This window comes from Camelus dromedarius, chromosome 24 (assembly GCF_036321535.1).
Source record: "Camelus dromedarius isolate mCamDro1 chromosome 24, mCamDro1.pat, whole genome shotgun sequence".
Lineage (NCBI taxonomy): Eukaryota > Metazoa > Chordata > Mammalia > Artiodactyla > Camelidae > Camelus > Camelus dromedarius.
In genome coordinates this window covers 7,908,413-7,934,878 of record NC_087459.1, presented here as the reverse complement: position 1 = coordinate 7,934,878, position 26,466 = coordinate 7,908,413, and the positions used below count along the sequence as shown (strand labels likewise).

General features: G+C 55.0%; 1 protein-coding gene across 1 annotated transcript; it reads left to right on the top strand.

The window, feature by feature from the left end:
* Positions 1-23,927: 23,927 nt before the first annotated feature.
* Positions 23,928-26,466, top strand: LOC105099788 (mastin-like). Its single transcript, XM_031447565.2, is given in 6 exon segments — positions 23,928-23,988; positions 24,140-24,320; positions 24,520-24,794; positions 26,005-26,165; positions 26,274-26,336; positions 26,338-26,466. Coding segments are annotated over 6 exon segments (870 nt in total).

Genomic DNA, 26,466 nt, shown 5'->3' with positions numbered 1-26,466 from the left:
AGGGAGCGTCTGCAAACTCCCTTTCGCGGGGCTTGCGTCCATCCGAGGACACGCCGGAGAGCGGCGGGGGAACGGGGAGAACGAGATCTCCAAGGGCTGCCCGGATGCCCCACGGGCACTTCCCCGGGCACGGGTCCCGGAGGTTTCCTTGGGGCTAGGGCCCGGGGCCTGGAGGCAAAGACCACTGAGGCCTAGGGATCCCCGAAGCTTCGCAGCACAGTGACTATCCCTCGCTTACCGCACCTTGTGAAACCCCTTGCAAGTGGCCAGTTTGGGGCCCTGGGCGGGGCGTCCGTCGAATCTGCCCAATGAGCAGACATCGTACAAAAGGCCGAGTACTGGCCGGACCGACGGGAGGAGAAGTGCGGACGCTCCCTAACCTGGGGGCTGGCCCTGGGGGGAGGGGCGCTGGGGCTACGAGCTTGTGGAGGTGGGGGTAGGCGGACGGGATCCAGGCCCCGTCCCTGTCGTCAGGGTTTCGGGTCCATCCTGAACCTTTGTGCGAATGCCGGCCCTTCCCGGCTTCTCCCGGAGCCTGCCCGTCGAAAGGCCCTCGTCCCCAGCCCCCCTGGTTCAGGACGGGGAGAGGGCGCTTTCCAAGGTCAGCCCACTCCGCCCGTGGGCCTTTTGGGATAAGGTGGCGAGAGGTGTACCGGGCCCCCACCCGGGCTGCGCGGCCGGTGGAGGGCTCTTGGGGTGCCTGGACAGCAGAGGGGCTTGCATTCCTTCCTTCCCTCCCTCAGTCTTTCTCTTTTTCCTTCCCCTCCCTCCATTTAATTTCATTTCCTCCGCCCCCAACTCCGGGGTTCCCTAGTTGGCACAGTGCTGAGACTGTTGGCCTCCAGGGGCAGAAACCCTAGATCTGTTGTCCCATGGCCTACATCTGGCCCAAAGCTCCTAGCGGGTGTTCAGTGGATGAATTCTGGTGCTCCCAGCCATTCTGTTACTCTGTGGATGTACTGTGAATATGACCACAAGCCTTGAGATGGCGGGTCTCCTGGGTCTGTTGGCTCTGCTGGGCTGGGGACGGGTCTGCCTAGGGTACCTCCTGCTCATCAGTGGCCCAGAGACAGGGCCTGGTTATAGTGACCAGGCTCCCAGGTAACAAAGGCCAGAGGGCCCGGTCCCTTTAAGCAGAATGTGCGCATTCCCAGTCTCTACTAGACTCTAACTCCAAAGGGGCTGCCCCATCCTGGGTACCCCTCAATGACCTAGCGTGGGCCTGGTCTGGGACACTGCCTCTCTTATCTCTTCCACCGGGGCAACTACAGTTCTCAACCTCAGGGGCCAGGTTCAGGAACTTGTCTGAGATGCCTGTTCTCTGGGCCCCCAGCCCTGGACTGCCAGCTCTGCGAGATCCTAGAAGTGTGCGTTTTAACAAGTGCCCCAGGTGGGCCTGCTGCACAGCACCTGGCCACTGAACTGCCCTTTAGGAAACCGTAGGAGCATGGGCCTCAGGTCCCAACCCCATCTTTCTCGTGATGATGTCAGAATGTTTGCACAGGGCTACGTGGGGAAGGCACTCAGCAAATAGCAGTGGCCAGGGGAAGATAGTGGCTGTTGCTGGAGAAAGGAGAGGAGAACCAGGGGCCCAGATGGGCTCAGCACAGCCAGGGGGCAGGGAGGGTAGGGCCCTCAGGGGTCAGGGTGAGGGAGGCCTGGAGGGATAATGAGGGGTGAGGTTTACTGAAGCAGACTGGATGTGGCATGTGGTTATGGAGGGCCTGGGTCTGATCCTGTGGGCTACAGGGAGCCATGGAAGGTTGTGGAACAGAAGATGCAAGACAAGGTCCTGATTCTGTGTTTGTATGTATTGAGGGGATAGCTGGACATGGGGGAGGTGTGACCCTCAGCCCTGATGTCTGAGTTCCAACCAGCAGAGAGAACTCCCATCCTGTTGGAAGGTGGTGTGAGGTCCTCATGCTGGGTGGGAGGCAATAGGATTGATGGAGCTGGAGGATGGGTGGGAGGAGGGCAGGGAGTGGGCACGATCTGGAATCCTCAGCCCAGAAGCCGCCTGTGAGCAGCCTGCACCCTGCACACAGGTTCTTGGTGGTAGCCTCTTGATGGTCCCCTCATCAGTCATTCACAAACACTTATCTAGCACTTCCTTGAAGAAGCACACTGCCATGTTGTAGATGAGATGACATGGTAGGGAACAGAGGGGACAGCCAGGAGCTGAGAATCCAGTTCCCCCAGTGACAACTAGCAAAAAAGCAGGAACTCTGGGCCTTCAATAGCAAGAAGCCAATGGCTGCCAACAACCAGGGAGGCTGCAGGAGGTTCCCGAGCCTCAGATGAGGACTAGAGAATGCAACTCCAGCTTTTTGGGACCCTGAATGGGGCACCCACTAAGCCAGGGCTAGTGATGCACGGAAACAGATTTTTTTTAAAAAAGTGCCTGATTTAAAGCCACTGGGTTTGTGATGACTTGTTACACAGCAATAGTTGACTAATGCACCTGATTTAGACAGGGAGTTCTCTCAGGTGATATCCAAAATGAGATCTGTGGGGAGGGCTGGAGGAAGAGCCTTCCCGGTAGAAGGAATTAGATGTGGGGTGTGTAGGGGAAGGCCTGTGTGGCTAGGGCAGAGTCAGCAGAGGGGAAGGTAGAATGAGCTGGGATGGGGTGGGACAAATGGTTGGGATTAGACCATGAGTGATGTTTCTGCTGTGCTGGGGAGTTTGCTGTGTCCAAAGTGCAACAGTTCCAGGGAGAGAGAGGGGATCTGATTGGGTCCAGCTGCCTGGGTACAAAAGAGAAACTGAGGTTTGGAGAGGGGGAGGACTCTGTGCAGGTCAGTGATTATAAAGCCCTGGGGAAGGATTCTGGCATGTGATTGGGAGCTGCTTAGAGTAGGGCAGCATCCCCAGCCCCCTTGGGTGCCTGCTGAGGGCCAGGCCGTGGGCATGTGGGAGGTTTGTGTGCAGGGGCTGGGTTAGAAAGGAGGAAAATCCACATGCAAAAGAATGAAGTTGGACCCCTACCTCACACCACATACAAAACTCACTCAAAGACCTAAACATATAGTCAAAGAGCTAAAACTATGAAACTCTTAGAAGAAAACATAGGGAGAAACCTTCATGACATTGGATTTCACAATAATTTCTTGGCTATGACACCAAAAGCCCAGGCAGCTAAGAGGAAAAATAGATAAATTGGACTTCATCAAAATTAAATACGTTTGTGCACCCAAGGACGTTATTAACAGAGTAAAAAGGCAACCCAGAGAATAGGAGAAAATACTTGCAAATTACATAGCTGATAGGGGGTTAATGGTGAGAATATATAAAGGACTCCAACTCAGCATCAACAAAACAAACCCAATTCAAAACTGGGCAAAGGGTCTGAAAAGACATTTTTCAAAGAAGACATGCAAATGGTCAGTAAGCATGTGAAGAGATGCTCAACACCAGTAGCCATTAGAGAAATGTAAAGCAAAAGCACTATGAGATACCACCTTATACCCATTGGATATTGGATGGTTTATGTCAAAAAGAAAAATAAAGAGAGAAAGAGAGAGAGAGAGAGAGAGAGAGAGAGAGAGAGAGAGAGAGAGAGAGAGAAAGAAAGGAAGGAAGAAAGGAAGAAAGAAAGAAATCACTTTGGCCAGAATTGGAGAAATTGGAAGCCTTGTGTTTGGCTGGTTGTTACATAAAATGCTGTGGAGAAGTCCGGAAGGCCCAGGGCGTGGGAATCGTCCTTGGAGGGTGAGAAGCCCCATCTTCCAGTTCTGGGGGATACGTGTGGATTGCGAGGGGGGTGTTGGGAAGGCACTGGACAGGTGCCCATGTCTGCTTCCCACAGTCTCCTCTCCTCTGTCCCAGCCCCAGTGCCCTCCACTTCCTCCTCCAGGCTCCAGTGGGCAGTGCTGCCCTCGGGCTCTCCAGGTACATTGAGGACACCCCCTGAGACTCTGAGCGTCTCCCCACTGCAGCCCAGCCAAGCCAGGCTGAGCCCTTCACAAGATGTTCCTACGTAGCAGTGACCCGTCTATGACTGATGCTACTGCTCCCTTTTCAAGGGGCTCCCCTTGCAAGAACCCTGAGGGAACCCTCTGACTCCAAGGGGCTGCAGCACTTCTCAGACCCTCACCTGGCTCCTCAGACACTGGCCTGGCCCCACAGGGCCAGAGGGCACTTTCTGGAGGCCTCAAGCTGGGATGCTGGGGCTGTATGAAGATGCCGACCTGCCCCGTAACTGTCCACATGTGAACCTGGTCAGAGTCCTCAAGCTTACTCATCCCCTGTCCAAAGATGGTTTTGTACATTCGAACATGAATGAGCAAAGTCGGGGACTGTCTGTTTGCCTGTGACCCGTGGGTGTGATTGCTTTTCTGTGTCTCAAATGAAAAAGGAAGACACTCATCAGATGCCCATCACTACCAGCTGCCAAATCACCGCTGTCACTAGAGAGGCAGTGACCAGGCTGGATGCTCAGAACCTGGTGGTGGGCGGCCATCCTGCTGTGCGTCCCTCTCAGCACCCAGGTGGTGGGGCTGGGAGAGGGCAGGTCTCTATTTCTGCTCCGACTTGGCCAGCAGAGACCTCACCACCGGGGTGAGAAATACCTGATTGTCCCGAGCATTTCCACGAGTGGAGAATAAAGGGACCATGTGCTGCAGCTCAGCCGTCCCCTCAGTATGGTGCAGAAAGACCCTGGCACTAACAGAGTGTGGCCCCCACCCCCATGAAACAGAGGAAGGAGGGCAGTGGAGTAGGATGCGTGGCGGGTGGCCTCCTCTCTCCAGGCACCTCCCCACCTGCATGCATTCATTCACGCATTCCCTCCCTGTTTATGCAGCGTGGGGCCAAGGAAGGGTTGGTTTGTTTTTATTTCATCTTAAGTTGGGAGAACCTGTTTGGTACTGCAAGACAGTGAGAGAGAGAGAGGGAAAGAGAGAAAGTGTAAGCTGGGCACACCTGGAGGTAGGTACCTGGCTCCTATGCCTTGCAGGTGCACACACCCATGGGGACATTTCCAGAGCCCTCCCTTCAGCCTCAGCCTTGGTTCCACATCTCCGCTCCTCCCCTACACCCTATCAGACTCAGCTCCACCCCCAACATCTACAGAGGCATTCTGAGGACCCTGCAGCTGCTGCCAGCGCCAGCGCCGCCTATCCTTGCCCACCTGGGCAGGTCAGGTCCCCTCTCTCCGTCCCCTACTGCAGCCAGCTCTGCCTCAAACAACAAGTGTGAGACCACCACCACCCCTCGCTGCTCCTGCACATCTGTGCCACTCCAGCCTCCTGGCCTCTGCTCGCTGTCCCCTCCCCCAACACCGTAGCCAGGTGGCTCTCCTCCCTCCTCCCCGCCTACCTGCTCTAAATCCCAGCCCCCTCCCTGCCTCCTCCCAGCCGCTGGAAGGCCTTCCCATACGGAGCTACAAGCCTCTCTTTGCAGGGATGCCTCTTACCCTAGGCCCAGGTGGGGGAAGGAATTTAAAATGCGTCAGGTGGAAGGAAGAAGAAAACCATGCTTACCTGGCTCGGTTTATTCTGATGTAGCAGCGGCACCTCCCAGCCTGGCGTGCTCAGCCCAGACAGCAGCAAATTACCGCCACTGCTGCTCCACCCCACACCCAGTGTCCGCAGCAACAGGCAAGGCAGGTTCGACCCCTGCCTGCCCCACTGTGAGCCCCACGCTGGTGGACTAGCCCTTTGTTTGCTCACTCAGCTGAATAAGTAACCATGGGAAAAGGAGGCTTTCCTCCACAACTGGGTAGGGGCTGTCCCTACGCTTGCACCCACAGAAAAACAATGCAAACCTGACCATGCGTCAAGTGTGAAGCCTGATCATGTTACCTGGCTAGATTCTCACCTACCTTTCTCAAAGGGGAGTAAGGTGGGAGGGGGCAAGGATACCAAGAGTTGGAGAGGTGTTAAATTAACCAACTGGCCCAAAGGGGAGCTTTTCTCTTTGTTTCAGTCTGAAAGATTCTACAAGGAACGGTTACATCTCCTTCATTCTATAATCCAGCGCTTTTTCACACAGGCTCCTTGAACCCCCCCAGAACTATCTGTGGACATGTGTTTTCTGTGCCCCGACTCAGTGACACACTTAGAGTGCATGCCAACATGCTCCAAGGCCATTGTGATGTGTTCCCTCCCAGGTTCCTGGTGCTCAAAATCCACATCTTGAACTCCAGGTCCCAGTGACACTCAGGACCAAGGGTGTATGTCCTTGAAGCTGAACGGGGTCTCTGTCCCTGGCAGTCTGTCCTTGAGGAGGGAGACTGTCTCAGAGGGGCAAATGCACTGCCCAGAGCCCTGAGGCAGGAAGGGCAGTTCAGCCACATCATGGACTCTCCTGCTATTTTCCATCACCAGAGTCCCTGTCCAGCGGGGCCTCTCCCAGGCCTGACAGCCGCGTCTAGAGCTTCCGCCCTTGCTCACCGGCTTCCCACCCGGCAGGCTGTGGTGCTGGCTTGGCCCAGCTGTGACTTCTCCACGTCTTGAGCTCAAATCCTCAAGGAATCTCAAATCCTCCGTATTTATTCTCTGTTCCCTTCAAGACAATAGATGCTCACTGAATGTGTGTCCATGCTGGTACCCGGCTCAGAACTGGGGTACAAGAGGTCATGAGTGAGTACCTGTCCCTGCCGCCCCCCAGAACTGACAGCCCAGCAGGGAGGCAGCACAGAGAGGGTGCACTTTCCACACACAGCCAGGGGGATGGAGGAAAGGTCCTGACAGTCTCTTACAGATCAGGGCAGCCTTCCCGGAGGAGGCAACATCGAGGCAGGGGGTGGGAAGATAGAAAGGAGTTTTCCAGAGGGTGATGGTGAGGGCTGCAGTCAGAGAAGTTGGGGCCAGAGAGTGATTTGAATGGCCAGGGTGGGATGGACAGACATGGGGGGTCCAGCAAGGAACACAGACTTTATCCTGTGGGAGAGGGAAAGGCGGGGAAAGGTTTTAGTGTCCCTGGCAGATTTGGCTTCTAGTTGGATCAGAGTGTGCACAACAGTTTGGAGAGGGCAGGACCAACAGGGAGACCAGGGAGACTCTTGAAGAAACCGGGGTCGGGGAGGATTTGGTGGCCTGGACAGGGAAGAGGAGTGAAGTGGACAGAGGAGAGATATCTAAGTCTCAGACTCGGCAGGGGTGAGAGAGCAGGGAAAGTGAAGGGTGAACTTGGCCTTGAGGTTGGGTAGATGGTGGCTGGATATGCCGAGGTCTAGAGGTTGGCAGGGGCAGAGCGAGGAGCCCAGTTTGGGGCATAGTGGGTTCCAGGTGCCATGAGACACCCCTGGAGGTGCAGACCTGGGCAGCCTCACTGTACAGGGATGGAGGAGATGGCCCAGGAGGGGCTGCACACGGAGGGGAGGGCAGGAAGCCTTGAATCGGGACCCATGAACACCAGCACTGATGCCCAGAGGTTTGGGCAGAGGAACGTGTGGAGGGTGGACGTGGAGCAGAAGGATAGTGCAGGCAGCTTGGCATGAGCCCAGGACAGCGGGGTGAAGGCGGCTGGGAGATTAGGCAATACAGGGGATGGTCCACCCAACCAGTTTGGTTGTAGCTTTGAAAGTCCTTTCCCATATGACCCAGCAATTCCTCTCAGGTGTAGAAGTAAAACAATTGAAACCAGCACTCACACTAAAATGTGCACACGAATGTTCACAGCATTGCTATTCACCACAGCCGAAGAATGGGAGCCAGCCACAGGTTCATCAATGGTTGATGGATAAGCCAGCTGCTCCCCTCAGACAGTGGAGTATCCTTCGGCCCCACAACCAGCACCACATGGACGCACCCGGAGAACGAGCCAAGTGAGGAGAGTCAGACACTAAAGACCACGGAGTGTGAAATATGAAATGTTCAGAACAGGGAAATCCACAGACAGAAAGCAGATCGGTGGTCACCAGGGGCTGGGAGCAGGGCGGGGAATGGAGAACAATGTCTTTGAGGGGGTAGGTTTCCTTTTGGGGCTTGAAAATGTTCTGGAACCAGAGAGAGATGGTGGTTGCACAACATTGTGAATGTACTAAATGCCACTGAATTGATCACTTTAAATAGTTGCAATGGCAAATTTTATGTTGTGTGTATTTTACAACAACAACAACAATAATAATGATAATAATAATAGTGTCCTGAATTCTCACCTCCTGGGAACGCCCTCGGTCCCAGCGAGTCAGGACGGCAAGTCACTCCCACACGCCGACAGGAGCACGCGTGGAGGTCAAGGGTGACTTCCGTGGAGCAGCTGTGGGGTTAGGGTTTGGGGCGGGTGGGAGGAGAGGACAGGCTCGCAGCAGGGAGGATGCTGGAGGAAGCAGCCGGTCAGGGGAGAGCACTTTGTTGTTTTTCAGTCCGGGTCATTTGAGGTGTTTTTGAAGGCTGATAAGAAGCTCAATAAGGGCTGTGCATTAAAAAAAAAAATCCTTCTTCTCTAAATGGGGAAAGAGAAATATCAGCAAGAATGACCCAAGAAGAGGTAACTTAATAAATAAACCCTCAAACAGATGAGACAAACACCAAAACCAGAAGAGCTGGTTGGCTATGGGGAAGCCCAGAGACCAGTGAGTCACAGCAGAGGAGGGAGATCGGGGACCACAGGGGAGCAGAGGCCTGCCCAAGGTGTGGCCGAGCCACCGTGGGGAGACCGGGCTGGGTCTGGTGAGCCCTTTCCTGTTTCTGGGTCCATAGGGCCTTTGGTGAGCCTCTCTGAGCCCGTCCTGCAGGTAGGGGTGTATGAGCCAGAGAGTCTGGGGAGCTAAGCTGGAGAAGCAGAGTCGGGGGAACTCATAGGATGTCCCCTCCCATGTGGGCTGAGAGGCGGCTTCATACCCTAACCCTGTACCTCCTCAGGCGGCCAGGAGGGGCGGTGCCCAGGCTCTGAGATCAATGAGGGTGTGAGGCCGGGGGGCTTTCACACCATCTTCTCTGGACTGAATCGTGTCCCCCATACGTGGGCGCCACCCTGACCCTGGATCTCCCACCTCCGGAGCTGTGGGCAATGTCTGTGGTCTTTGTTATGGGCTGGCCGAGCAGACTGCTCTGAGGCCTGTCTGACCGGCCACTGTCCTTTCAGGTGTCCAGCCCATCGGCTGCCAGCCTTCAAGGCCTGCTGTTTAATGAGGTGCCCCCTGGCGGTCTGTGTTGGGAGAGCAGGCTGGGCTGCTCAGGCTGAGCAGAAGGCCCAGAGTCCAGGAGGAGGGGTGCCCTCGGGGGAGGATGGGTGGGAGGCAGGATGCAGAGGAGCTGGAGAGACCCTGAAGCAGATCTGGGTCAACAGCACAGCAGCCCTGAGGCAGGGGGAGGGTTTTATTCAGGCCCACACTCATGGTGCTCAGCACAGGCCAAGAAACTGGGGAGAGGCGCGTTGAATGAATGAATGAATGAATGAATGAATGGTGTGGGGTTCTCAGAAAGGAGGGCTCAGAAGTCAGAGAGCCAGGAGGATGTGTTACCAAGTCCTTGTGGGAAGGCACAGTGCTCCTGGAGCCGGTGGAGGAAGCAGGAGCAGAGGGCAAGTGTCTTCTGCATGTTCTGCACCAGCCAGATCCTGAGACAAGGGCATGGGAGGGCCTCTTCACTAACTGACCGGGTCTCCTGGCTGGAGTGGGGGTGTTGAGCGGTGAGGTGGGGGTTGTGAGGTGGGAGAAAGCCCAGCCTGTGCCCCAGCCCCGGTCCTGCATGCTGAATGCCCAGGGGGTCTGGGTAGACCACAAGCCAGGGGGCACAGAGCTCCAGTGCCAGCTCCGCCCTGTGAGACCCTGGGAAGATCATGCCCTTCACAGCACCAAGTCATAGGGCCAGGCAGCAGGGCCACTTAGACTAGCCGGGATCAGCCGCAGGGCCTTTCCTTGCTTTGGGCTCCACTCAGAGACAGCCAAGGATAAGTGGGTTAGCACCTGATACCGAGCTGGAGCCGCTGTCCCAGCAAGTACACACGCTTCCAGAAGCCAGAGGTGCCACTGGGCTCTGTGCCTCTTTGTTGGTGGCTGGAAGTGCACCTTGTAAGTTGCCCTTTTTCTTGGAAGGGACGTCACAGCATGCCCCCAAAGCACTGAACCCCCAAACCCCCAATGAGCCATGCCCCTAGCTAGCGTTGTGTCTTGCCAAGTTCCATTGTCATGATATCGTTAACATAATGGACTAGGGGGTGCTCTGCAGGGCAGCTGGACACTCTTGGGCAAGACCACGCATGTGCACTGCTGTCCTTTCCAGGTAAACGCTTCAGCCCTCCTTCCTGGTGGGGACTGGAAGAACACATTCACCAGATCCATAGTCTCATTCTCAGTGCCAAAGGATAGTTGATCTGTCCTGGTAAGACACCAGCCCAGCATGTGCGGTCGAAGTTACCAAGCACCCACTAGGATCCATCTGGTTTCTGCAGGACTGTAGTGGTGGATTCGGGGGTGTGATGAGGACCCTACCCAGCATCACTGGAGTCTCTGTGTGGTCTGGTTTTCGCCATTCCAGCTGGATGTCGTGTGGACTTATAGGCTTGGCCGGGAGGGGAGAGGCCCTTCCCACCATAGTGGCTCCAGAGGGATCTGAGAGTTCCCTCTGGGAAACCGGGGCACACTGCTCTCTGTCCTCCTTCCCCCGAGTCCTGGGATGGAGGAGCCATCATCCCTTGATGGACAGCAGGACATAGAATCTGACAACAATACATTATTTTCACTGTTTTAACTTGTGTTGTATTTCTGTTTATTAGAAGTTAACCTGGTCTTCTGTTTCTGCAGTGCTATATGGTAATCCAAGTCTTAGTTAATCATTTGAACAAATTTAAAGACAAAACGTGAAGCAGGGATCCCAGAAGAGTGTCAGGACCTCCAGGAAGAGTGGCCTTTGCTCTTTGCTGTCCCCTGGTGGCTACATCCCGCTGGCTGGCTGTACTCCTCTGGGCAGTTTTCTGTGGGTGTCTAAGGAGTGCAAACTAAGCATCCACTCTGTACCAGGCCCCACCCCCCAACCCCTCTGCCCCCATAGTTCTGCCCCCAAGGTCTCCAGGGATGACTGGTGCTTTGGGGGAAATGGCCAGAGAGGAGCCAGAGTGGATGGAAGTGCAGCTGCCTCCCGGGCTGGACTCAGTGCTGAGCTGTGGGGACCCCTCCCACGGCACTAGGACCTGAGCCTGGGGCCACACCTGCAGGTGCGCTGTGGCAGATGGGACATGGGGACAAGTTTCCCCTCGGCGGGGCTCTGACCTGGCACTGACTGCCCGCTGCCTGTTAAAAGATGCTTAAAACGTCGGGCCTGAAGTTACTCATTGTGGCCACACGGGGGCGCCCGGGCCTACAGGTAGGGCATAGCCAAGGCAGGGCCACAGGTGGGACGGGTCTCCTAACACCTAGGAGGTCGAGGCTGCGCTGCTAGGGCTCCCAGGGGCGTGATTGACAGGTGCTGTGAACTCCACCCACCGCTCTTTTAAACTCAAGCTTCTTGGACAGGCTTTAGGGGCTACAGAGACCACTTGCATTTGTGTGCAGGCGTTCCTGGAGTGTGAAATGCCCACAGCACTTGCCAGTCTTTTGGAGGCCCAGGTAACTGAAGTTAAGACTGTTCCTGGGCGGCGCCCTCTTGTTAATCTTGTTCCAGTCTCCCACAGTAGATCATCCCACTCTGGGAGAGCAGGGATTTTGTCTATTTGCTCATTCCCAGTGCCCAGAACAGTGCCTGGCCTGTGGTGATTAGTTTGTATTTACAGGATGAATGAATGAACGAATCAGCTGAACCCTCACTAGTCACTAACTGAAATGACTGCACTGAGTTGGTTGAATCAGAGACCAGGGACTTTGGCTGCAAAGTTCCACCTTGCACCCAGGACTCCTGTGGACACTGGTCGTAGTGAAGCATGCTGCTGGTCTTGTCTGCACACTTGGCCTCTAGCATTCTAACACTCCTCCTGCCCCTGGAGCCTGCTGTGGGGGTGATGCCAGGGACGGGAGTGGGGAGCCAGGGTAGCCTGCTGGGCTATTGGGAGGAGGCGGAGGGAGGCCTGTCGGGCAGACGGAAGGTCTGCTGGCAGAAATGATGCATCTACTCATATCTCAGCACCACCTGCCGCAGGGAAGTGAAATCAAGACCCAGAGGAAAGTTCCGGGTTTTTCTGAGCATGAGCCACCCATTCTCCTTGCTCAACCCTGCAATAAACATTTCTCTGCTCAAAACAAACAAACAAACAAACAAACAAACACAAAAACAAAAAAATGGAGAGAAAGACCAAGGGCCCCGTTCCTCTGTCTGGGTTCTGGGCAGTCAGGATTTATATTCCGGGGGTGTTAAATTGCCCAACCCTTTCCACCCTTCTTTGCTGCGCCCCCTGGTGGAACTCTGCTGCAACACCGTCTGGGGCAAGAGGTCCTCTCTACCTGCCAGCCAGGCCCCAGGTGTTTGCTCTGGTCTCTTCTGCCAGGTTCCCTCCAACCAGAGTTGGAGTTGGGGATTCCTCCTCTCACTCCGCATGATGCCTTGCGAGTCCAGCAACGTTGCTGAGGGAATTTCTCATTTGCTGCTGCTGCTTCTGTATGATGCTCCCTTCCTGACTATCCATAATCTTATTCTCTTTGGGGGAATCTTCTCTGGGCTCTCTGCCCCAGGGGCAAACATTGGGCCAGGGCACAGGCATGCCTCACTTCATTAAGTACGGCTAAATTATTCTCCAGACTGATGACCATGCTTGTAGCCACCCCACTGCAGTGGGTTGAATGGTGGCCCCCAAAGATACGACCACGTCCTAAGCTCTGGATCCAGCAGGCGCTATGTTCTATGGCAAATGATGTGATTACAGCTCTTGGGAGGAAGGGCTTGTCTTGGGCTATCTGCATGGGCCCAAACTGCAGCCCCTGCATACTTTATATAGAGACATTTGGGGACTTGGAGGCAATGTGAATGCGGAGGCAGAGGCTGTAGTGATGTGGTCATCACACCAATCAAACAAAGAGAAAATAATACATTTCTGTTGTTTTCAGCTGTCAGTTTGGCATTTGTTACAGCAGCCCCGGGAACTGAGTCCACTCACTTCAGAGCCAAGAGCTCCCATTTCTCCGAGTGCACTCAAATACTGGTATTACCTGTGTTTTAAAATTTTTCCCTTCTGACAGTTGTGATCTTTAGATTTCTGCCTACCACACGCACCAATGTGCTGCTTGCTTTATTTAAATTTCTGTAAAGCCTCTCTCTCTCTTTTTTTTAAGGTAGCTTTAGTGAGGTGTGATTTAATAACATTCATCAGTTTTCAGTGTACAGCATGATGAGTTTTTTTCTGTCTTACTGAAGTATAGTCAGTTTACAATGTTGTGTTAATTTCCAGCATACAGCACACTGGTTCAGGTATACATATATATTCTTTTTCATTATAGGCTATTACAATGTGATGAGTTTTTGACAAATGTTCACAATCACACAAGATTTTGTGTTTCACCTGGTTGATATGGCAGAGAAAATAGGGAGCATCTCAGCCCTCTGTCCGGCGTCCTCAGTGTCCAGAGCCATTTCAGTGCCAGGCCTTGGCTGTCCTCTGCCACCAGGAGCCCCAGCCTCTGTCTCACACGTCCTTCTGCTCCCAGGGTGGGAGGGTGCCATCCTATGTTTAGGCTGGTTCACTGTCTTCTTGGGGCTGCCCTGACAAAGCACCACCAACTGGGTGGCTTAAAAGAACAGAAATGTACTTTTCACAGTTCTGGAGGCCCAAAGTCTGAAATCTAGGTGCCAGCAGGTGGCTTCTTTCCAGAGGCTCTGAGGGAGAACCTGTTCCAGGCCCCTTCTTGTGGCTCCCAGTAATCCTGCTTATCCTTTGTCCCATAAACACATCACCCCAATCTCTGCCTCCACCTATGTCTTCCTCTTCTAAGGGCCCCCAGTTCAGTCTGACCTTATATTGTTACATCTGCAAAGACCCATTCCAATAAGATCCCATTCCAGGTTCTGGGTTAATGTGATTTTGTGGGGATGCTGTTCCAACCCAGAGCCTGGGAAAAGGAGCCAGGAGTCTACCAGGACCTGTTTCCCAGCATGTGGATGCTGCCCTCCTGGCATCCTTTCCTGAAATCCCTTGTCTGCTTGAGTTGGCCAAAGCTAGTGCCTGAGGCTGGTACCTAGGGTGTCATTGACCTGAGAGTCAGCAGGAGGTGTGGCCAGGGATCTGATGTGGGTGTGATGCAGTTTCCAGCAAGAGACCTGTCCTTCCCACTCCATCCCACAGGTCCACCCGGCTCCCTGGGTGCTATGTAACTTCCAATCCATAACATGCCTGCACGTCTATCCTGGGGACACACTGTGACACTCGATTCCTGCAGGCAGTGGGGTTGTGTGCCCTGATTCATCCCCTCTCCCCTGGTCTGCCCTCACCTGCAGTAGTTGTCACATGTGGTTGTGTCCCTGGGACTTGCAGGGTGTCCTCATGGGTGCCAGATGTCCTCACTTTCCTGCCTCTCACACCAGCCACTTCTGATGGCTCTCCTGCCTTGGCTGATTCTGCTCTGCAGCCCCCCAGCCATCACCCCTCCACCTGCCCCTCCCTCAGCTCTCCCTCTTTGTCTTGAATCCTTCCTAGACCTTCTCCCCCACCGCAATTAATTACAAGAAATTTAAAATAGATCTTAATCTTTAAGAACATTTTTAAGTTTACAGAAAAATTGTGTACAGGATGTCCAGGTCCCACAGTTTCCACTGTGGTGAACAGCTTCATTGTGAGGTACATGTGTTACAAGTGATATGGATACAGTCTTATTTGCTGGTGATATGGATACAGTCTTACCGGCTGAGGCCCTCAGTCTGCATTAGGGCTCTCTTCCTGGCTGGCCCATGTCCACACGTGTCCTCCAAGCTGCGACAGCTTCCTTGGATGATCCCCACTAAGCCAGGGCCTGTCTGACTCTGGCAGCCCCTGGGGATGCTTTTCCGACAGAAAGTTCCAACCTGACAATTACAGAAGAGCATCTGCAGGCTTTGTGGGGGTCCAGCCCCTCCCCAAGAAGAGACCAGATGAACTCCCTGCAGAACCCTCTAGAAGGGGCACAGCCTGCTTTCAGGACCCCTGCCCCCTTCTTCCACTCTCTCATTTCTTCTGTAATGACTCTGACTTGTAACAGAAATTTCATCTTTTTTTTTCCCCGCAGTTAAAAATCAACTAGTGAAAATGTGAATTGAAACTACACTGAGGTGGGGGAGCATATAGCTCAGTGGTAGAACATGTGCTTAGCATACACGAGGTCCTGGGTTCAATCCCCCAGTGTCTCTGTTAAATAAATAAACAAACCCCACCCCCAAAATTTAAAATGTGCAAAATTAATGACATCTCAAAAAAAAAAAAAACCCAACAAAACAAAAAAAACAAAACCAAAACAAAAAACACCACACTGAGATCCTATTACCTAGACAGAAGATTAGCAAAGATTAACAGCCCAGGCACACTGAGCTCAGGGAGGCTGCTCGGTGGGGCTCACATACGCTGCTGCAAGGACTGAGCTGGGAGACCCCCCAGCACGCCACCAGGACACATAGAGATACATGTGCCCCACATCCTCCCAAGGTCTGCTGGCCCCTCCTCAGCCTCCAGCCTCCTGCTGAGTGAGGTTTGACCCAGGATGTGCTGGTGGAGGGGGCCCTCAGGGGCCGATTTGGTCCTGGGGGGGCCCAGCTTCCCGTTCCCAGGCGCTAGGCTCCAGGTCTCCAGGCCCAAGTTTGTAGGGACACCCAGCAGGTTCCTGCCTTCTGTCCCCCAAATCTTAGCTGAAGAACAAATTTCACCCCAACATGCTTCATTATCCTTTTCTGTTTCTTCCTAGACTCATCCAAAGTGTATTATTTATTTGTTTATTCTCTCCCTGCAGGAAGTCACCTCCTGGAGGACAGGAACTCCAAAACACCACAGCCAGCTGACCAAGGTGACTTATATAACCCAGTACCCTGAGTTCAGCCAGAGCCTGCTGACTTTGGGGGTTCAGGCATCGCCCTGCTGAACCTGGAGGCCCCTGTGCTCCCAGCACAACAGTGCCAGGCGGGACCAAGCTCTCATCTCACCTCCCATGCCCCAGGGGCCAACATTGCCCCTCGTTTTGTGGCAGAGCAGCCCAGGCTCAGAGAGCTGGAGAGCCATGCTGACGGCCCACAGCACCTGGCGTCTGGGGCTCCTGTGCGCCTCGCCTGTGGCCTGCCTGCCCTCCATCTGTGGCCAGGAGGCTGCAGCCCAGAGGGGACAGGGATTTCCTCCCTGAACAGAGGCAGGATTTCCACCCCCCCCCCATCAGTTACGGCACCCGGCTGGAGGAGGCCCCTAACCCCCGATCTGCCCGTGAAACCACGTGATTCCACTTTGTTTCTACTTTCCATACTTTCATGTCGGTTTTCTGCTTATGAGACATGATAGTGGATTTCCATTTCTGACAGCAATGTCATTTCAAAAATTTCAGGTTTCATTAAATGTTTGAACAAATGTAAAGACAAAACGTGGAGCCAGGATCTGGGGGAGGGTCAGGACCCCCAGGAGCAGCGGCCTTTGCTCTTTGCCGCCCCCCTTGTGGTTGTGTCCCTCTGGCCAGCCGGCCTCCCCTGGGCAGTTTCCTGTGGGTGTCTGGGAGGGGAAAACTCAGTGTCCATTCTGTGCATGGCCCCAACCCACCACGGTCCTGGGGGGCCCGAGAAGAACTATGCCCCCATGGCTCTGGCCCTAAGGTCTCCAGGGATGACTGGTGCTTTGGAGGGAAATGGCCAGAGAGGGACAGGAGTGGATGGAAGTGCAGCTGACCCCTGAGGCTGGGCCCAGTGCTGAGCTGTGAGGACCTCTCCCAGGGCATGGGGGCCCGAGCTCAGAGCTGCACCTGCAGGGGGCCTATGGTGGATGGGACATGGGGACAGATTTTAGCAGTGACACCCGGACAGTGACAGGTGCTGTGAGATGCCAACCAGCCTGCAGACTGTGGGTCCTGAACCTCCTCTCCTTCCCAGCTCTGCAGCAAGGGAGGGACACAACGCCATCTGCATGGTCCCCCCAGGACCTGGGGGGAGGAGGTGGGGCCAGGCCAGGATGTTGGGTGCAAGTCTTGAGGGCAGTGACCTGGGGCTACTGGCCCCACCGCAGCCTGGCATGTGGCATCCTGCTCAGGTGTCCCGGGATGACTGGCTGCACAGCCACCGTCACTGCAGTCACTGAGGCCACAGCCTCCTGTGGGCCCTGTCACCTCTCCTCCCAGAGTTCCCTCCACCGTGGGGTCCTGTGGGGCACAGGAGGCAATTCCCTGTGCTGCTCCCCTTATTCCAGGAAACCCATTTCTCTTTTCTTCACTGGCACAAGGGGGAGACGTGCTGCTGATCACCCCAGACTGTGCCCCCTTAGTGAGCGTCCCCCTGGAAGTGGGTCATGCACCCCTGCCCTGTGGAAACCAGGCGTGGCCATAGGGCCCATCCAGGCACAGAAGCCGGAGGCCAACTCACCTTCCCTCAGCCGTGGGATGCGCTGTGTGGTCGGGGGTGACTTCACCAGTGATGCTGGCTTCCCACAGGTCCCTTTGGGGAGAACAGGCTGCCTGGCTCCCTGTACAGCTGCTGGCAAGGCCCTCACCCTCAGTCTTGAAGGGATGGCTAGCGGCCAGCTCACCAAGGTCAGGCCCCCTCCCGGGTGTCCATTTCCCATAACAGATGACCGGAGGTTATACAGGCCAGTGTACCTCCCCCACTCCCGCCCTGGGGCCTCCCTGCTCCCAAACCCCTTGTAGGATTGGCTGAGCCCTTGACTGGGTGACAGCCCATCTCCTCGCTCTGCCTGGTCCTGCCTTCCTCCCGGCCCTGCACAGGGCTGATTGCCCTCATGAACTCCCCGTGTGCTAGTCTCACCTGAGAGTGGGCTTCTCGAGTCAACCCATGGCAGCTGGAGCCAGTCACGGCCCCAGGAGACCACCCTGGGGTGAGGGTCTTGGAGCTGGGCCCCCACACTGATGTTGGGTGGCATGTGACAGTGGGCAGTGTGCTGGCCCCCAGACTACAGCTGCTGCTGCTGCTGCGTGTGTTAGGATGTTTGAGAAATTGTGGAGGACAGGGCTACTGGGCCAGGAAATTGGGCAGTGATTGACTCTCGAGAAAGACAACAAGAAGCTGAGAGCAATTAACCAGCAATTAAGGGCTGAGTGTGAGTGAGTGCAGGTGGGCGCCTGCCCCTGGCCCTGGGGGCTCAGGGCAGAGAAAGCCCGCTAGTGCCAGTGGATCCACTCATCCCCTCACCAAGGCCAGGGCCCAGCTGGAACAAAGTGGGGCTGCTCTCAGGTCCTGACTCCCCAGCAAACCTCCTGTGTGATACCCTCCAACCCTCCATCTCAGAGTCCACTTCCTCCAGAGCCCAACCTGCATTAGGGACTTGGAGGTGCATGTTTGAGTCTGCGTGTCAGAACATGTCCATTCTGCCCCCAACAGCTGCTCCCCAGATGAGTCTGCTTGTGCCTGAGCCCCAGATGTTTCCTTTTCTGTCCAGCTGTTCCCAAGCTCACCTGGGGACGGGCAGATGGCTGGGGGTAGGAGGTACAACACCTCAGTGCACCTAGGAGGGGCCAACTTCAGCTCACTCCTCTTTTTTTATGTTGTCAAGAGAATAGAAAGACCATTTCTTTGTCTTTTTGTACCATTTTCTAAGAAGCTCCCTTGATTTAATTTTCCAACTTTTCTGTGGAATGTTTAACTTGTTATATTTTTGATTTCCAAGGACCCTTGGTTGTTATCTGTTTCATAGTGAAAGCAGTGTGTAGGTTTTGTTTCACAAATGCAGCATCTTCTCCCTAAAAGTTTCCATAACTTACTTACTTATTTATTTATTTTAGGGGGGAGGTAATTAGGTTTATTTATTTACTTTTTAAAGGAGGGAGTGGGGAGTGAACCCAGGGTCTCCTGCATGCTAAGCACGAGCTCTGCCACGGAGCTGTACCCTCCCCCTCTCCTTAAACTTCTAATTCTCTCCCTTGTTAGTTGAGTAGCTTTGAATAAATTTTGTTGGTTTGTTTTTCTTTGGTTTCTAACTTTCCAATTCAATGCTTCCTGGGGAGCTCCACCTGTTTTCTACACACTTAATAAATCACTAAGTTTTAGGGTGGTTTATGCCCAAAGTTCTCACAGTAGCCAAGTGGACTTTTCTAATGAACAAAAATAACTGCTTGTCAACAGTCCAAGTAAGAGTGAGGCTCTCAGGGGCTGATTTAATTCTGTCATCCTGGTAGGGCTTGTTGACTCTTTGGTTTATTCGAAGAGGACTGGGCGAGAAACTGGGCTTCCCAGATGTCATTCCTGTGTTCGGTGGTCTTTTCTGGGACCCAAGTTCACCTAGGATTCTTCAGCCTCCTCCTGGGGGTGTGGCCCTGGGTGTAGGCGGGAGAAGGGGGCTGGAGTCTCGGTCTCCCAGTCCTTCTGTGTTCAGCCTCGTGCCTTCTTCTACCCTCCTCTGTGCGGAGTGGTCCTCAGCCTGAGTCTGGTTCACCTTCTGCAGAGGATAAATCTGGGCCTGTGTCCTTGGGTGGGGGTAGGGCGGTCAACTCATCATCCAGCTGGAGGGGGCTCTGAGGCTCTGTGTCCAGACTTTCAAACCACCTTCCTGTTCTTAGACTCCGCTGCTTCCATGATCCCTCGCCTGTGTCCCCTGGGGACATGGTGGCTCCTTTACAGCCAAGCACCAGCGAAGCTGTCCCCACTCCTCTGTCTCTGTCTGGTTTCCTCCGGACACTTGCTTGTTGCCTGTCCATCACGGACACCGTCGGCCTTTTTCTTCGCCCTCTGAGTGGATGTGTTTATCTGTGGCAGCTTTGCTATCTCCGTGGCTGGGGTTCAGGGGATGAGCACAGACAGCCAGTGGGTCCACCATGTTTAACGGAAGGCCATGGTCTTCACTGTGATGACGCTGTGGTATTGGCTGTGTCCCTGGCTCCATGCTCTGGTTTGTGGCTTCCTTGGACACCCTCCCCTGTGTTTCCTTCCGGACAAGCTTGGGAATCACTTTAACATGAAAATGACCAGATTTGCCTACAGTTCATATCACCCTGAAGAGTTGATATTTGATGACAACGTCTCTATTGAGCAACATTAAATGACACTTTCTTTTCCTTCTTGGGAGAGCTTTGTAGTCGTCATGGACTCGTTCTGTTTGCTTGTTTGTTTGTTTACTTATTTACTTACTTTTTTTATTGAGTTATAGTCAGTTTACAATGTTGTGTCAATTTTCAGTGCTGAGCACAATTTTTCAGTTATACATGAGCATACATATATTCATTGTCGCATTCTTTTTTGCTGTGAGCTACCACAAGATCTTGAATATATTTCCCTGTGCTACACAGTATAATCTTGTTTATTTATTCTACATACACTTGTCAGTATCTACAAATTTCGAACTCCCAGTCTGTCCCTTCCCACCTTCCTACCCCCTGGCAACCACAAGTTTGTATTCTATGTCTATGAGTCTGTTTCTGTTTTGTATTTATGTTCATTTTTCTTTTTCTTTCTTTCTTTCTTTCTTCTTTTTTTTCAGATTCCTCATATGAGCGATCTCATATGATATTTTTCTTTTTCTGGCTTACTCATCATGGACTCATTCTGAGCACTCCTTGTGAAGCTATCATAAATGGGGGTGAACCAATGATGCTCTGAACTATCATTATGGCCTCTCCTCACTGATTACCAGGGTACGAGAATGGATTTCTTCTTTCTCTACTTGTTCCATCACTGGATTGAGGGGCCACCCTGTTCTAGTCTGGCTGCATCTTAACTCCTTACAACAGCAATAACCCTATTTTGAAAAAAGTTCATGTTCTAAGGTTCTGGACCTCACTGGTCCACGCTGTTATTATATGCTAATCAGGCTGTGCACCCCAGGAGGGGAGGTCAGCCCTGAAAAGATACAGGGGCCACGTCAGTCACATAGGGGTCCCGAGATCAAAGCAACAGACAGCCGATGACATCCTCACCTCTCACTGTGGAGAGAGCACAGCGCGTGGCATTTCTCTCACATTTCAGAAGCAGTATGTTTCCACCTGGGGCACTGCTCCAGCCCATGTGGCTGGTGACCCAGGAGGCTGCCAGTTCTGAGTGGTCCCCACAGTGGGAAGGGGTCTTGCAGCAGGCCCAGCCCCATGACTTGCAGCCCATGCCCTGACCGACACGATTCTGTGCAGGACCTTGGTGGTGGACGCAGGTGGTGAGCAGGGCCGTGGCCAGCCTGGCGGGAGGGTGAACACAGGTCACTGCCACTTGTGCTGAAGCCTCTGCTGCTCCGGAAAGATGATTCCGGGGAGCTTCTGTGTGGTAGATGGGGTGGCCTGACCACAGGGACACAGTGACCGTGCTGAAGTGATCCAGGCTCCACCTTGATTACCAAGTCACACGGTTGGGTGGGAACAGGGCAGAGGTGGCCCAGCCAGAACTGGCCAAAAGAGGGACCAGAATACAGGCAGGTGGCCCAGGCCCCCGCTCATTCCTGCCACTGCAAAGTGCCCGGGCGTCAGCTTGCAGCTGGGCTGTGGGGAGGGTGGTTGCAGGGACTGCTGGTGGTTGTGCCTGGGTCAGCTCAGCACGTGGGTCAGACATGGATGGTGCCGCCTGCAGCCTCACCTGGGAGTGGCCTTGAAAGACAGTGGCCAAGCTTCCCAAAGTAGGGGCTCTGGGCGGTCGGCCTGGCTACGCCCAAGGCAAGGTATGTGGACTTGTCGGGGTGGTGGCTGGCCTGGCTGGCTGGGTGGTGGCCTGGGACAAGGACAGGGTTGAGGGTGAAACAGAGGAGGAGGAGGACTCGTGATGGACATAGGGGAACGGACGCCAAGTGGGAAGACTTTTGTTCTGCATAAGTGACCTCCTGAGACCACACTATATGAGAGAGTCCCTGGATTTCGGACAGACAGAACCACCTGGCTGGAAGACGCCTGCCCGTCTTGGTTGTTGGCATCACAGAGCGGGCAAGACAGGCTTGAGGGAGAGCAGTCCTGGCAGAGAGGTGGGGGCCGTGCCTCTTACCAGGGCCGATCAGGCACCATTGCCAGGATGTCCCACCTCCCAGCCCCAGTGGCACGGCTCAGCGAGGAAGCAACCAGCCCTGTGGACAGCTGCTCGCGTTGGGCCCTCTGTTACTGGAGGGGCCAGAGACTTGTTCTGATGGGAATGGACACAGTCCGCGTATGGTTTTGCAGAAACTTGGTTGGCACCAAGATCCAAGAGCTACAGGGTCTCTGAATCCCATATAACATGGCGTTAGCACACGGACCCCCCTTTGCAGTTCAGGAGGGGTGTGCACGAGAGAGCCTGTGGCCAGGTGGCCACTGGTCACACCCCGGGAGTCGCTGGCCTGATGGTGCACTGGGATGGCCTCAGCTCCCGCTCAGTGGTGATTCATCACAGGACGGGGCCGTCCTCCAGCAGGAGGCGAGGGCAGAATCACAGGCCTTCTCTGGAACTGTGTCCCCAACAGGAGGAATCAGAGCGTGGGGGCCACGGGGGGAGCAGGCAGCCCACCTGCCATCACTGTCAGTGGGGACTTGTCATCCTGGTCCCCACAGCTCTGGGCTCTGCAGGGTCAGGGGTCCTGGTTCCTCAAGGCAGCCCACTTTCAGCAATCCCTCCTGGAATCTAAGTTACTGCCAACCCCTGGCCGCACTGCGGCACTGTGTCCAGAGGTCAGCGGGCAAGAAGAAATGCCACCATCTTGCTAGGGACAAGGACACGGGCCAGCAGCAGAAAGGCTGCTGTGTCACAACGGAGGGCCGGGGAGATGGGCGGCACTCTCCTGGTACCCCCTCATCAATTGTGATGGCAAGTGAACAGGGCAGCCACCTGGCCTGAGAAGCCCATGTGACCAGACAAAGCTCAGACCCCTTAGGGATGGAGGTCTGGGTTGCGCCACCAAGTTAAGTCCCAGAGTCCAAAGGTGGTAGTTGCGGGGGAGGTCTAGATGGACAGTGAAGGGGCCCTGGTGGCCTCCACGGTGCCACGGCGGCATTTGGCTGCACCCTGAGCCAAGCCTCCAAGCTTTCCCGGGAAGAGAGGTCCCCCACTGTCCTATAGCAGGTGTCCCCAACACATGGGGAAGTGTGGGTAGACTGTGCCGGACAGAGATGGGCTTTAAGGTCCCCCTCAGGGCAGCACTTGCTGACCTGGGTCTAGGGGTCCGGCAACTCCTTCGTGGCCACCTCACCCCAGTCCATCCCATCCTAGCTAATCCAGGATGGTGTAAGGGCCAGCATTCTGTCCCCATGAGGGCCGTGGACACCCTCGACCTCCTCATGGGCTAGTCAACGTGTTGTCAGCCCTGCACCACACTATCTTCTCCCTCTGCCTAGCCCTGCTCAGTGTGCCTGCCTCCCACTGCCCGCCCCCCATGTGTTCCCTGCATGTCCCACTTTCTTAGCCTCCAAGAAGCCCACCTGCAGGGCAGACAGGGTGCCGTGTCCCTCAGGACGAGGTGGTGAGGGCAGCCACCTGCTGTGCTCTAGTTAGATGGTGGCATGCTCCGCACTGCCTCACCAAGTTCAGTGGATTCGGGGGCTGCCCTGTGGCTGTGCCCCGCACTTGGTGTCTGCTGCCCCTCATCCCGCCAGCCTGGGCTGGCGCTCAGGGCTTCTTCCGACAAATCTGCATCCTCTTCACATTCTTTTGGGCTGTTTCCACGGGCTTGGTCCCTTGTTGTGTGTTTGTGGCTGTGATTTGTGCGGCCACAGTGTGGATGTTGCCAGCAGGGGTGCGGGCAGTTCTGGTGGGAAGCAGGATGAGGGCCTGGCTAAAACTTCTCATGCCTGTTGACTGACTCCTCAACTTCCATCCCCATGGAGCCAAGAGAGGAAAAGCTTCACTTCCGCCTCGTCCCGCATCCAGGGGGCTGACCCGTCTGACTACTTCCTGCACCAGGGGGTAAAGGGGCTCAGAGAAGCTGCAGAGGAAAGAGAGCAGCAGCCCACAGACGAGGATGTCCCCACTTGGCCCCGCTTCTCCATCCTCACCCAGGACCCTGTCCTCCCTGTGCAGATGCTGTGGCTGGTGTTCCTGACCCTCCCAGGCCTGGGGGGCTCCGTGCCCATGTCCCCGGGTGAGTTCTGACTCCCTGTCCCCACCCCCTGCCCTGCTACTCAGACCTCTCACTGCCAGCTCAGGCTGGGACTGGTCGGTCCACCTCTGGGAGGGACTGAGTGTGAGAGGTGGTGCTGGGGTCCCTGATGGCTGTCTCCTTTGCTTCTCAGATCCCAACCTGGGGAGGGAGCGGGCTGGCCCTGTGGGGGTACATGATGCTCCTGCTGGTCGGTGGCCATGGCAGGTCAGCCTCCGAGTGCACAGTAAGGACCGTGAGCAGTGGCAGCATGTCTGCGGGGGCTCCCTCGTCCACCCTCAGTGGGTGCTGACCGCAGCCCACTGCACTGAATGGTGCGTCACTCAGCCCACTGCCCCCTTGGGCACGTGGAGTCGGGGTGGGGACCCCAGAGAGGTGGTGGGAAGTGGACTGGGGGCAGGGCCAGGGGCTGCAGGGGAAGCCACCTCTCTGTCAGTGGCAGCCTGATTCCTCCTGCGAGGTGAGTCCTGCCTCCAGCCTCCTCTGAGAAGCCCCCGGATCCCCCTTCCGCAGGGGTGACTTGCAGGCTTGTGCCGTCAGGGTCCAAGGTGGGCAGCTGAGACTCTATGACCACGACCATCTGACCAAGGTGACGCAGATCATCCATCACCCCAGGTTCAACGCCAGCCTGTCTGTGGAGGGAGGTGCTGATGTCGCCCTGCTGAGACTGGAGGCCCCTGTGATGCTCTCCCATCACGTCGGCATGGTCTCCCTCCCGCCTGCCTCACTAAGGGTCCCTGAGAGGCAGATGGGTTGGGTGACTGGCTGGGGTTACATCAGACTTGGAGGTAAGGCTCTGGGAGACCCCATGGCTGTGTGCGGAGATGCAGGGTAGTCCCAGATGTGTGGTTGTGGCTTTGTTGAAAATGCTTTGTTCTCTGTGATTTGGGGGCACCCTCTCCTTTTTCACTGTGGTAAAATATTAGTAACAAAATTTTCCAATTTTAACCATTTTAAAGTGTATAATTCAGTGGTGATAAGTATGTTCACATTGTTGCACCCCCATCACCACTATCTGTCTCCAGGACATCCTCCCAAACAGAAGCTCTGTCCCCATCAAATACTCACTCCCCACTCTCCAGCCTCTGGAAGCTTCATATAAATGGAATCACTCAATGTGTGGTCCTCTGTGTCTGGCTTCTTTCACGGAGCATGTTTTCAAGGCTCAGCCACGTTGGAGCAAGTGTCAGTGCTTCATTCCTTTTTTATCGCTGAATAATAATAGTCCACCATATGGATGGACCACATTCTGTGTATTTATTCATCAGTTGATGGACACCTGGGAGGTCTCCATTTTTGGGCTCCTGTGAATCATGGTGCTGTGGACGTGTGAGTACCAGCACCTGTTAGAGCATCTTTTTTCAGTTCCTTTGGGGTCTGAGGAGAGGAATTTCTGGGTCACATATTAATTCTATGTTTGATCTTCTGAGGAGGAGTTCCTTTTTGAGCCAGAAAGTGCATGGAGGCCCTGGGGCATTTATTCTCTGCCAGGCCATGCCAGGGACTGCCACATTTCTCACGGGGTCCTCACCACAACAGTTGGGGATGTTTGGACCTCGACTGTCCTCCTGCAGATAAGTAAAACCCAGGAGAGAGAGGCTGGGGCCTGCCGTGGTCTCAGGTGTGCGGGTCTGAGTCAGAAAGTGAAAACTTGAACCCATCCCACTCAGAAGCATTTCCTCCCTGTCATCACGCACTTCCTCAGGTCAAGCCCTAGACCATCCCTTTTCCCAGGGAAAAGAATTCCTGGGAGAATGCTCTCTCCTAGGTCATTCTGTCCTAAGGCATATGGAGCCCAGACTCCTGCTGACAGAGCCCTGCATCCTGGAGCTGGACGGTTTTAGTGGATGTGGGGAAGCTGAGTGCAAGGCCAGGGCAGCTGGTTGTAGGTCAGGGTCAGGGCTGGCAGTGGGGACCCCCATGCTCTCTGCTGATGGCTGGGGGAGCCCTAGTATGGAGCAGAATGAGTCCCTGTCCTCATCCAGCCTGTCCCCACAGCGCCGCTGCCCCCGCCCTACCACCTGCAGGAGGTGGAAGTGCCTGTTGTGGGGAACGAGGCCTGTAACCAGTGCTACGAGAAAGCCTCCTCAAACAGCACCGAGCAGATCATCAGGGATGACATGCTGTGCGCGGGGAGCTAGGGCTGGGACTCCTGCCAGGTGGGACCCCATGCCCGCCCCGTCCTCTGTCTCCTCCTCGCCTGGGGCTGAGAAGCTCTGTTGCAGGGGCACGTAGTGGTGCTCACTGAGTCCTGCCTTTCCCCACAGGGCGATTCTGGGGGCCCACTGGTATGCAGCTGGAATTGCACCTGGGTCCAGGTAGGGGTCGTGCGTGAGCTGGGGAGACATCTGTGGTCATCACGACTTCCCTGGGGTGTACGCCCGAGTGATGAGCTACGTGTCCTGGATCCACCAGTACGTTCCCCAGACCCCGGATGGGCCTGGGGTGGGGTCCGCATGA